Source organism: Physeter macrocephalus, chromosome 1, assembly GCF_002837175.3.
Source record: "Physeter macrocephalus isolate SW-GA chromosome 1, ASM283717v5, whole genome shotgun sequence".
NCBI lineage: Eukaryota > Metazoa > Chordata > Mammalia > Artiodactyla > Physeteridae > Physeter > Physeter macrocephalus.
The window spans coordinates 133,553,772-133,566,980 of NC_041214.2; the positions used below are offsets into that span (position 1 = coordinate 133,553,772).

The 13,209-nt window shown below is 32.6% G+C and overlaps 1 protein-coding gene across 1 annotated transcript in view; it reads left to right on the top strand.

The window, feature by feature from the left end:
* Nucleotides 1-13,209, top strand: part of USP25 (ubiquitin specific peptidase 25) — a 141,245-nt gene that overhangs the window by 116,256 nt on the left and 11,780 nt on the right. Inside the window, exons 21-22 of the mRNA XM_024120127.3 lie at nucleotides 10,208-10,386; nucleotides 12,193-12,271. Of these exons, the coding sequence (XP_023975895.1) occupies nucleotides 10,208-10,386; nucleotides 12,193-12,271 (258 nt within the window). The remainder of the gene's footprint in view (nucleotides 1-10,207; nucleotides 10,387-12,192; nucleotides 12,272-13,209) is intronic.

Here is a 13,209-nt window from a genome sequence, read left to right on the forward strand (position 1 = left end):
CAGGCTCAGCGGCCATGGCTCACGGGCCCAGCCGCTCCGCGGCATGTGGGATCTTCCCGGACCGGGGCACGAAGCCCTGTCCCCTGCATCGGCAGGCGGACTCTCAACCACTGCGCCACCAGGGAAGCCCGAAAAACAACTTTCATGTTTAAAAATTAATCCTTATTCCCGGGCAGTCTACATTTCTTTTCTTAGAAAACACTAAATATGTGTGTTCAAAAGTTTTCTTCTGTTTCTTTTGGAAGAGTTATCAGTCATTGATAGTACCATTGTCATCTTTGTCAAGTTGGGTATCTTTATCTATTTTCCAGTTGAACTGGAAACTTCACTTTTATTAAATTAATACCTGCATATATTTTAAAGAGCCAACTAATTATACATACTACAAACAACAGTAGTCACATCATATCCCTCCCACCCCCAGCTCTGGTAACAGCTTTCAGTTATTTCATCAAATCCTTTTGGCGTTAATTCTATATCTTTAAGAAGAATGCTTGTGATTTTGTGATTCTTAGTTTACACATTTCCTGTTGAATTCCCTACCATGGGACGTGAATGATGAGCCCTCTTTATTCTCCTGCCCCATATACACACACCAGCACATACAGTTTTCATCCCTCCATCAACATAAACACACACAATATGTGTATAAGAATCTTGTTATTTGATTAATTCAAAATTCTCAGCTTGTATTATTATTTCTTGTGTGCTACTCAGGGTTGAACTAAGTCATACATATTATTACTTTTACTTCTTTTCCCTCATCTTTCATTTTCCTTGGAATTGGTTGTTTTGTTTTTTGTTTGCTTAGTTTTTTGCTCTGTTCTTTGTCAGCTTTATTTTCTTGTGAAATTCTATTTTGGAGCTTTATGACCTGCTCCAGTTTGCATTGGTTTTCCTTTATTCCTGGTATATAACTGATGTCTTGAGATCTCGTTTCATCATCACTTTGGGGATGCCCTTTGCATCTTATCCTTTGTGTATTTTCTATATCTCATATATTTGTCTTTTTAAATTTACCCTCTGATTTTGATGCAGCACAAAATCTCTGAAATTTATATTTGTGTATATTTTCATCTATCTGTAATTGAGGAATATGTAGGTGAACATTATCAGTTTATAATTAATGTGTACTTTTGGTATAGGTAAATAATTAACATTTGGAAAGTTCTAGCTGATAATATAAAATTTGAGAAAATTTGTCATATAAATAACAAAAATAACGTATACAAATGCAATCATTCAGTAATCTGGAGGTGTCTTAAGTAAAACTAATAACGACAGTCTCTGCTTCTGCCCTGTTGTAACCACTTCTAACATTTCTGTAACCTTTCTGGTTTTTCCCTTTTGTTTTTAAAGACATGCATATATAGAGAAATTTTTTAACTTTTACTCTTCATATTATTTTGTAACTTATATCACTCAGAAATATATTGCGGGTATTCTTAAAGTTAAGACAATATATCTACCACATTATCTACACCACGTGCATTTAGTATTCTATGGTATAGATGTCCTCTCATTTATTATATATTACTCTCTCTGTGGACGTATGTCCTATATTTTTTCCCAGTCTGCCATTTCTGTTTGAATTTAGTTTATGGTACCTTTTTCCATAAAGAAGTTTTAAAAATACTGTGCTATCTATACTATCTTTCTTCTCCTTTCTGGATTCTGGAGTTTCACTGCTATACAAAACGTCTTCTTCAACCTAAGGTATTATAAATTTTCTGGAATATTTTCTTAAAACGCTTTTCTTAATAAATTTTTATTTCATAATTTAAAAATACCCTATTTACATTTAACTCAGTAGCATTTTTTTTTTTTTTTTTTTTTTTTTTTTGCGGTATGTGGGCCTCTCACCGCTGCAGCCTCTCCCGCTGCGGAGCACAGGCTCCGGACGCGCAGGTCCAGCGGCCATGGCCCATGGGCCCAGCCGCTCTGCGGCATGTGGGATCCTCCTGGACCGGGGCACGAACCCGCACCCCCTGCATTGGCAGGTGGATTCTCAACCACTGTGCCACCAGGGAAGCCCTCAGTAGCATTTTATTTGGGCTTTCTGCATTCTATATTAATAAAAAAATTGCTGTAAGTTTTTATTTGGGGACTGTCTTCCTCAGGTTTGATGTCATGCTTATTAAGTTCATTTACTAAATTCATTTAGTAAATGAATTTGAGCTCTCCTGTTTTTCTTTAACTCTAGTGTAGTTTACACAGGAATTAACTGTTCCATAGGAGTAAACTAGAACTCACTCGTAAAAACCATATGAGCTTAGCCCCTTTTTTGGTTATAGGTCTTTTGACAGACTTTTGGTTCCTTTTACAGCAGTTGACCTTTTAATTGTTCTATGTGTTCTTGGCAATTGACTCTAATCATTATCGACATTCAGTATTTAAATCACAAAATATATACATAGCACAGAATCTAACATATGATTCCTTTTGTCTTCCTATGTTCCCTAAATCAGATATAATATAGTTTTAATTTTCTTTCTTTTTAATGCTTAGTTTATTATAAATTGAGGGAAAGAGTTGTTTTTTTTTTTTTTTCTTCTATCCTGTCACATTACCCAAAAAAACTTTGTTGGGTTTATTTTATATTAGCTTTTTGGCTGTGAGAAGAAGTTTTTCAACCCTGTGCATGTTTAAGTACTTCTGTATATGGATTTCCTTATGCATTATGATCAGAACAATTTTTAAAATGTTATGTATGTTTGCTAGTAGTAAAACCATGTGATGAAAATGTTCGCTTTGTTACTGATAAAAAGATAAGTTGGGAAATGAAACTTACATCTAGCTGGGTAAGTGGATTTGCTAAGGATTAACTTTTGAATTAGGAAAGGTTATCAACCCAGTCAGTCACAGTTCCTATTTCAACCACAGGCCCTCCCACATGGGAGTCTGCCCCTGTACACAGAATATTAAGGAGTTAATAGGCAGGCAGATCTGGAAAAACAAATGAGAAAAGACATTACCTAAGTCCTTTTCCCAAGTTGACTCTGTTTATTAAGGTTAGTTTTCACTGTTAACAGGAAGTCCCCAAATCATAGTGGCTTAAAGACAGAAGTTTCTGTCATGTAAAAACAAAATCCAGGGAAAGTCAGTACAAGGCTACTGTGATGAGCAAAAAATAAAAGCCAGAAGGAGAAAAAGGAATAATATTCTCAAAGTACTAGTTGCCTGTATGTATATGTACAGGGGTGGGAGTGGGAGGGTCACATCATAATTATAATCATGGGATTAGTATAACTTTTTTCATTTACTTTCAAAGACATTAAAATTTCTTTTTTGTGAATTTTTTTTTGTCTGTACCTATTAAAGTGCCCTTAGGATTTTAATGAAGCAATAACACTTCTATATTATGAAACTTTTTTTCCTTACTGGTTATTTCATTGCTTCATAACAATTGTTCCCAGTTGACATAACTTTATTAGTTTGTTTTTTACTTTATAAATGCCTATTATTATTACTCCTCTGTTTATTCAGTAGTTATAAAAATATTTCTACTAAGATGTAAAACATGCTGAAAAGAACACAGTTCGTGAGTTTACAGCTCTGTGAATTATCACAGAGTGCACATATTCATGTAACTATCAGCCAGGCCAAGAAATAGAACATGATAGTATTCCAGAAATTACCTTTGTTTGTTCTTTCTATGAACTACACTTTCCCCCTCTCCAAAAGTAGATGTTATCTGAACTTCTAACAATGTAAGTTTTCTTGTTGAACTTTATATACCTAGAATCTTTTACTATAGGTCCTTTTGTGTTTGGCTGCTTTTACTGAAGAACATGTTTGGAGCTTCATATATATTATTGGATATAGTTAGAATTTGTTCATTCTCTTATGGTATTCCGTTGTATGACTACACTATTTTTTTTTCCATTCTGGTGATGGGCATATTCAAAAAGTATTTCCTGCTTATATCAAGGTACTGTACTAAATCCAATGAATATAGCTGGGGAAATGATGGACTGAATTCCTGCCTTAATGAAGCTTACTTTCTAGGGGGAAGCAGACACTAATTAGAGTCATAATTAGTATGTTAAAGGAGCAGTTTGTGGAAAGAGACCCTATACTGGAAAAACAGAGCTGTTATCTAGAGGGCTTCTTAGAGAAAGCGATGTTTAAACTAATAAAATATACATATACCAAAACATAGAATGTAAACATTTCTCTTTCACTTTTAAATTTTCACTCCACAGTTAGCTTCTATTGATTATTTCTTGTATATGCTCCTAAGTAGATAAATGAGACTGATATTCAGTACTCAACCATACATTATAATTTAAATAAAAATAGAAGTATGCTCTTTCTATCTTTTCTTTTTCTAGTTTTTTTTTTCATGTAATGTGGTGGATGATTATTCATGTCATGATTTGTAGATTTATTGTTTTTCATAGGTACATTTTATTTCCTGTTGAGCTTACCATAATTTATTTAAACATTTTTTTAGAGCAGGGCATTCCAGTTTTTTCCTTGTTATGACAAACATGGATGGATCTAGTGATGGATCTGGCCACCATAAAGGCTGATGGGATTAGTATCTCAGAATTCTTACAGCTTATTCATGGCCTAGGTTAGAAAGTTCTGTCCCAGGCGAGCTGTTACTAGCAAAGGCTCTATGGTCAGATGCCTGGGTTTAAATTCTAGCTTTATCACTTAATTGTGTGATCTTAGGCAATTTACTGACATTATCACAGCCATTTTTTAAATTTATAAATGAGAAGTTATCTTGAGAATTAAATGAGATAATCCATGTAGACATCATTGGACAGTGTCTGTCACATAAATTGTCAGTGTCACATAAAGAACACTCACAAATTGTAACTTTTATTAAATTCATTACCATTTTTGTTGCTGGGCATTTAGGTCATTTCCAGTATTTTTGTGAACATTCTTGTACATACATTATTTGAAAACTCATGTGAACATAGCGTAGTAGAATTTCCAATGTATTGTCATTGATGCTTAGTTGACAAAATGATATAAAAAGGGTAATCCCATTATTTTATGTATCTTTGATCTTTAGTTAGGCTAAGTTTCTTTCTGTAAATTTTTTCACAGTTGATATTTCTTATGTTAACTGCCTGTCCATTTTTTGCACACTTTTTTTGTTTTTTTCTTTTTTTTAAGTTAAATGAGCATCTGATCTGCTAAGAAATTTGATTCATCTATAATTTGAAAATTATATTTTGTGGTTTGTCATTTATCTTTAAATTTGTTTTTGGTGTCTTAACTGTACATAATGTTTTTAATCTTATAAAATATAGCAATATTTCCTTAATGGATTTGAGACTATATGATCACTTCTAAAATTATGCAAATCTTTAATTGTTACTTTAATGATTTTTATTGTTTGATTCCCAGATATGAGATTTCAGTTTTCTCCAAATAGAGAAATATCCAAAAAGTCCAAACGTATCATGACTTGTGACTAATGCATTCTTTGCACACTGACTTAAAATACTGTATCGTATATTAAATCCCATTTATAAGTGGGTCTCTTTGGGTCTCTCTGTTCCATTGATCATTTTTCTGTTTTTGAACATTACACTTACTTACATTATGGACCATTTGTAATATTTTTTGATATTTTGTAGTAGAAACACCTCTTAATTTTTTTTTTTCTTTTATAAATGGAAAGTTTGGCAAGTTTCATTTTTTTCTTTTTTGATAATTTTTAACCAACTGCAACTTGTCTCCTTAAATCCTTTCAGAATTTGATTGTATTTGCATTATATTAAGTTACAGTGAGGTGGATAATTATATTTTTCAGTATTTTGAGTCGTCTCAGAAAGGAACGTGATATGAATCTTCAGTTTTTTGGTCCTCTCTTATGTCCTTAAGTAAGGTTTTATAATTTTACTTCATAATGGTCTTATACCTTCTTTTTAAATCTAATATTAGATATATAAAAATTATTTCTGGGGGCTTCCCTGGTGGCGCGGTGGTTGCGCGTCCGCCTGCCGATGCGGGGGAGCCGGGTTCGCGCCCCGGTCTGGGAGGATCCCGCGTGCCGCGGAGCGGCTGGGCCCGTGAGCCGTGGCCGCTGGGCCTGCGCGTCCGGAGCCTGTGCTCCGCAACGGGAGAGGCCACGGCAGAGGGAGGCCCGCATACCACAAAAAAAAAGAAAAAAAAAAAAAAAAATTATTTCTGTGAAGCGAGTTGTTTATCCTCACTTTTAATACCAAATTATTGGTAGGGTTGGTTGTGGAAAAACTAATTACTTTTATGTATTCATATTGTATCCAATTATTTTATTGAACCCTTTATATTTTCTAATAATTTTTTGGTTGATTCTCTTGATTATTTCAGTAAACTGCCTCCCAATAACTATCTCATTGTTGGGATAATTTCCATTATGCTTATTTCTTATTTCTGGTTTTATTATGTTGACCAGCCTTTTCAGAATATAAATAATAAAATAATGGTAGTAAACTCCTTTGTTTAGTTCCTGAGTGTAAGGTGAATGTTTCTAGTGTTTTATTATTAAATAGAATGTGTAGTATTGGTTTTTTTACAGATCCTCTCTTATACATTTAAAAGCACTTTCTTAAATTTACAGTTAAGAGTTTTCTTTTAAACTGGTTGGTATTGGGATTTAGATAATTTTTTTAATGCATCTATCTGAGATGCTGAACAGATTTCTCCTTAACCCTTGCAAAGTAAGGATCTTAGCATTCTTCTGTCTTTTTTTTAATCATTGTAAACATTATCTGTTCCTATATATTCTTTATGTACACAAGGTAGTTTATCAAAAATAGATGTGGGGGGCTTCCCTGGTGGCGCAGTGGTTGAGAGTCCGCCTGCTGATGCAGGGGACACGGGTTCGTGCCCCGGTCCAGGAAGATCCCACATGCCGTGGAGCAGCTAGGCCTGTGAGCCATGGCCGCTGAGCCTGCGCGTCCGGAGCCTGTGCTCGGCAACAGGAGAGGCCACAACAGTGAGAGACCCGCGTACTGCCAAAAAAAAAAAAAAAATAGATGTGGGTCTTGGCATCTATGTTCACTGACAAAATTGATCTATACTTTCTTTTTTAAAAAATATTTGTCAATTTTTGATATTCAGATTATACTAGTTTTATATAATCATTAAGGAGGCTTTCCCCCTTTTTCAGGTTCAGAGCAGTTTAGATATAGGAATCATCTGGTCTTTGAAGATCTGACATGACAGCACAGGTCTAAAACAGAATGGACCTAATTCCTTTATTGGGCATAAATCTTAGGCAACCTTTTCAATTATCTATATTTTTTCTGCATCTCTTCAGTTTTTATGCCTCTTAAAGTAATTCTGATAACTTATATTTTCCTAGATGATCATCTGTTTAATAAAGATGTTATAGTTTATTGGCATAAAGTTATGTATTCTTTTATAAATTTTAAAACTTTTTCCTGTATTTTTGGTGTTATCACCTTCCTTATTTCTGGTGTTGTTTTCTCCATTTTTTGGTCTTCCATTCAGCTTTTTGGAAAGAAAAAGCCTTTGGTGGTCTTTATCTAATTGCCACATTATTTTATTTCTTCTACTTTATTTTGGTTTATTTTCTTTTTCTAGCTTCTTGAAGTAAATGTTATTCTGTATTGCTTAAGCTGGAATTTTCCCTTGCCAATCTGGCTGTGTCCTTTAGGTTTTGAGATCTCATATTCCCAGTATTAATATAATTTTGATTCCTTTGGTCCAAGAATAATTTAGAACAGTATTTTAAAATTCCTAAGTGTTTAGTTTGGGAATTATCTTTATTTTTAATTCCTATTTATATTACATTGTGCTCAAAGAATGTAACCTATATGATTCTGACCCTCTGGAATTTGAAGTAGTTTTTCTTCATCTCTTAGTACACGATCCGTTTTTAAAATAAACAATTTTAAAAATAAAATGATATACCTAGCTATCTGAATTTTACTCCAGCTGATTTTCCCTTAGATCTTACTGCCTCCAGAGTATACTGTATGTTTGTATTTTTGACATTTTCTAATGTATACATATACTTACATCAAAATAGTCTATAAGAAGTTATAAATTTAGAATATGTTTTATCATATTTAGAAAAGTAGAAAAAAGTCTAAGTAGAAATCGTTTGGAAGAAGATTTCAAAAGAGAGAGACTTTAACTAGTCTCATTGAATGAGTCATGTGTGGCTAGATCGGGAATGATCAAGGACATCATGCATGTAGAGAACTTAAGGAGCAAAGACTGTGTGCATTTGTGGGGAGTCGAACCTGATCTGGGTAGAAGAGTAACAGGAAATAAGACTGAATAGGTTAACACTGAGCCTGATTAGTAGGACCATGTTAAATGTTAACGGTAGATTGTGTACAGCTCTCCTAAATATACCAGTGTGGAACACCTTGTTGAACATCTGAAGGAATATGTATGGTTGCAGTATATTGTAGAAGTCAGAAAACTTCTTGAGAAGGAAGTTCATAAACAAACAAAAAAAAGTTGATAAATTAATTTATGCTGATAAAATGTGGTATTTTGTGTTTGAAAAATTGCTCCTAGATATTTAGAAGTACCTTTCTACCTCTACTGGTTTAATAAAACACCTATAGATTATGACTCACTAAAATTGGGAGAATCTTAAATAGAGCAAAATCAAGAGATAAACATAATCTTAAAGACGATGTATATTCTAGCTCTCTAATAGAAATCTATTTACTATTTGTAAAAAAAATCACAGCCTGTGTTTTGAAGGCAGGTGGGAGAATGGATAATCATTTAGTGTTGTAATTCCTTATGTCTAAACCTATAATATTAAGAGACAAATTTATTTTATTCTGGTCATACTAATTTCGGCCAAAAGCATGACATCTGAAATATTTAAATATCCAAAAACCTTCTAATAGCCTATGGCAATCATTGTCTAAGGGCCATAATAAGGAAGAACAGTTATTTATTGTTTTTCTTTTACACTTATTCTCAAATTCCGTATAGTTCAGTTATTAAATGACCATGTGCCTTTTTTTCAAATTGGAAAAATTTTTAATCTCAAATTGGGAAGATTAAAGAGTTTATAAGCAAAACATGCAGTAAAGTAAGCCATGATAGTCTTACATGACTAAATATAGTTAATTTTCATGGCTGTTTTTAACCACAGTGGTAACACTTTAGAATGACATGTATATCAAAAATAAAATTGGAATAATTTATTTTAGCTATAGAGTAATTATCTTACTCTTTTATAATGCTAAGCTATATATCAATAGAAAGGACTTATTAGCTCCCCTAAGAATATATAACTAGAATATTTCATTTACTGATTTTCAGTTACGTTTTCTCACTTCTATAAAATACAGCCCCATAGGTGGTAGTTTCTGGATGGCGAAGAATTGCTTAGGAAAGGCATGCATTTAAAAGAAAAAAGAAAAACCCTTTCCAGTAGAATGGACTTTTTGTAAAATATATTTTGCATGTAGCCCCAAATGTTTTATGGTTAGCAGAGTTAGAATTTAGATGTGTCTAATATAAATGAATATTTTTAAAGTGTTATCTTTAACTATATGGGCTTCTTATTTATAGTAGTATTTGATATATAACTGTACGCATATTTCTTTATGAGCAGATATTTTTCAAATCATTTGCTTATGTGTGGGAACATGCATTAGTATTTATTGTTTCCCATTATAATATGAATTCTGAGGTGTTTATAAAGAAGAAGTAAGCTCAAGTATCAAGGTAGTAATAGTGATATTATGCATTAATAATCATTACACTGATAAAATTCAAATATTTTTGAAACAATGAAAAATTTATTTTATGGTAAATAAAAAACTTGCTTTTTCATCCCTTATTTGTCAGCTCTGCAGTTGAAGTTAATTGTGGTGAAGTTATGCATTTAAGAGCCAGCCATTTTCTTTCAGTTATGGGTATTCTAGGGAACTGCAGTTCAGCCCTAGAATTTGAAACATTAGAGGGGTACATCAAACTGAGCGTAGGTAAGGTGATATACCTAGTATCTCTGTCTTATGCCTCTGAATAGACTTTGACCAGGCTCTGATAAGTTTTACGAAGTTACTCACATGGTAAGCTTAGATGTATTTAAACTGTGGAACATGGGACAATATTCTTAGATGTACTACTTACCTTATTTGTAATATTTTAAAAGGAAAAAAGCGTATTTCACTGTAAGGATTATGAAGTTATAATATTGAAAGATTTTAATTATTATAATTAACCAAGATTGACATTGTCTTGTATTTTCTAGGCAATTAAGTTGGAATATTCAAGGTTGGTTAAATTGGCCCAAGAAGATACCCCACCAGAAACAGACTATCGTTTACATCATGTAGTAGTCTACTTTATCCAGAATCAGGCTCCAAAGAAAATCATTGAGAAAACATTGCTAGAACAATTTGGAGATAGAAATTTGAGTTTTGATGAAAGGTAATTTGAAAATGTTAAATATCTTATTCGTATGCTCAAATTGTCCTTGTCTTTTTTATAGCTCCCAGTACAATTTTTGAATGTTTATTTTACACATACACAGACATATTTCAATAAATGCAGTAGAAAATTTGACTTCACTTAATTTGAACAATTGCTTTGTAATTTATTTGGGATTTATAATCATGACCTTTAAAAGTTTGAACTAAAAATAATTTAGATCGCTTTAGTACATTTTAATTGTGAACTAAGGTACTGAGCTAGGCAATGTAAAGATACAAAGAAGAGTATAATATAATTATCACTGCCCTTTTGGGACTTAATATTTGAATTTCTCAGCCTCTCCACTGTGGATATTTGGGGCCAAATAATTTTTTGTTTTTGAGGGGGCTGTCCTGTAATTTCTAGGATATTTAGTAATGTTCCTGGCCTCTACCCACTAAATGCCAGTAGTACCCTCCAACTGGTGACAACCCATACTGTCTCCAGATACTGCCAAATATCCCCTGAGGGAGCAAAATCACCCTTGTTTGAGAACCACTGGAGAAAAGTAATTAATCATATGTACAAATAAAGTAATTAAACATCTCCTGACATAAAGAGAAGGCTTAGAATGGTTAAATTAATTTTGGTTTACCAAAAAATGTTTTCTCTTAGAAACTCCTATAAAACTATTTACTAATGTTAAAAATTTAAATTTAATCTTGTTAGAATGAATACTATTTAAAAAAATTGAGGCCTCAGGTAAAGATCCAAAGTACTGAAAAGTTATTTTAGAATACAGAAACATTTATACTATCTTGGAGTTCATTGTAAACACATTTTAATTCTGAAGTAAATGATTATCCTTTCATGAAGGTCTAAAAAATACTGAATTAAATATATGTGAGTAGGGAAGAGTATGAGGGAAAACAAAGCATCTAGGTTTAATTTCTGCCTCACCATGTGTCTGCTGTGAAATTTAGGATTAAGTGAAATAATACAGGTAAATGGTTTTGAGCATTATCTGGTAGACAGTAAATGCTCAGTGAGTATTGGCTATTAATATTTTTATTAATAGTAAGGTTGGTATCACTTATTTTGTTACATATAACTGTGAAGAGCTCAGAAGTTATAACCCTCATTATCTGGAATGTCAGTGTACTATGTTCCAATGAGTATATGCTATTGAATTTGGGGAAGATACTTATGGAGTACTCACGTTGATTTTTCAGTCTTTTGCAGTTATTTGCCCTGGCAACTAAAAATAGTTTGTTTTAAGAAATCTAATTTCTCTTGTGCTTGAAATCCAGAGTAAAATGTGTGTGATAACTAAATATATTTTGGGGAGATTTCTTTAGCAATGGTTCTGATCATAAAATCTATTGAAATGTTTCCATTCCTACCTGAAATGATAGGCACATTTTGGATTCCTTTTTACTATTTATGAATAATACCACTTGGGGGAAAATAAAATTTCGTGTCTCTGGAGCTTACTTAATAATACATTATAAATTTTTAAATATTTTTTACATATTCCATCTATTAATAGAATATAATTAAAAAGCCATATGTATCAATAAATATAACATGGTAAATTTGAATTAGAATTATTGCTTCTTTATATACTTTGTAACTATCTGGTATTGTCCAAAAAGCACATTTTTCACTTAAGTTATTTGAAAGTTGTTTCCTCAAAAAAATATTGCTCAGTGATAATGGATTTCATTTTCATATGAGTTGGGTAGTCTAGTTTTGTGTAACACATGTTTTTCAGTTTTTATGGAGTTTGCTTTTGATTTAGAAATACATTTCTTTTATTTGAAGGTGTCACAACATAATGAAAGTTGCTCAAGCCAAAATTGAAATGATAAAACCTGAAGAAGTAAACTTGGAGGAGTATGAGGTAATGTGCCTCTTGAGAGATTGAACTGTAGATTGAGGAGTTGTTTAATTCAGTAATCTTTCATTTCAGCGCAGCTAAGCACGTGAGAAAATTTGACATAGAGTGGTGAAGTAACTTGCCTAGCTTCACGTCACAACTTTGTTAACAGAACCTATGTTCTTAAGTACTGTACTACAGTGAAGCCATGCTATATTTTTTCTTTGCTTCATCAGATATTTTGGGGGGAAGTTAGAAATTCGTTTTAATCATTGTATGCCATATATATTTGTCATTATTGGACAGTGTTGTGTGAGAGATCTCAAGCACACACATGAGCACTCATATCATGCCTGTGATAATTTTTGTGCAAAAAATTCTCTTTGTGTTAAATTTGGCTTTAAAACTAATATTTTTTTAAGTTACCAATTCAAACACCTAGTATTTTTTCAAGCTTTTAAATTTAACTTTATACATTGTCTTTTCAAAAATTTGGTAAATTTTAACTTGCTTTCATGAGTGTCTTTGATTAATGACTGCTCTCATTTACAAACTTAATTACTTTATATTCCCTTAAACAATTAGTGTAATTCACTACATTAACATAAAAGGAAGGATACAGAAAACGGTCATTTTTTTTCCTAATATAATCGTCGTTAATTTTTCTCCACTTATTTTTTGTTTTGTGTTGTATTTTTTTTTAACATTTTTATTGGAGTATAATTGCTTTACAGTGTTGTTAGTTTCTGCTGTATAACAAAGTGAATCAGCTATATGTATACATATATCCCCATATCTCCTCCCTCTTGTGTCTCCCTCCCACCCTCCTTATCCCACCCCACTAGGTGGACACAAAGCACCGAGCTGATCTCCCTGTGCTATGCAGCTGCTTCCCACTATCTGTTTTACATTTGGTAGTGTATATATGTCCATGCCACTCTCTCACTTTGTCCCAGCTTACT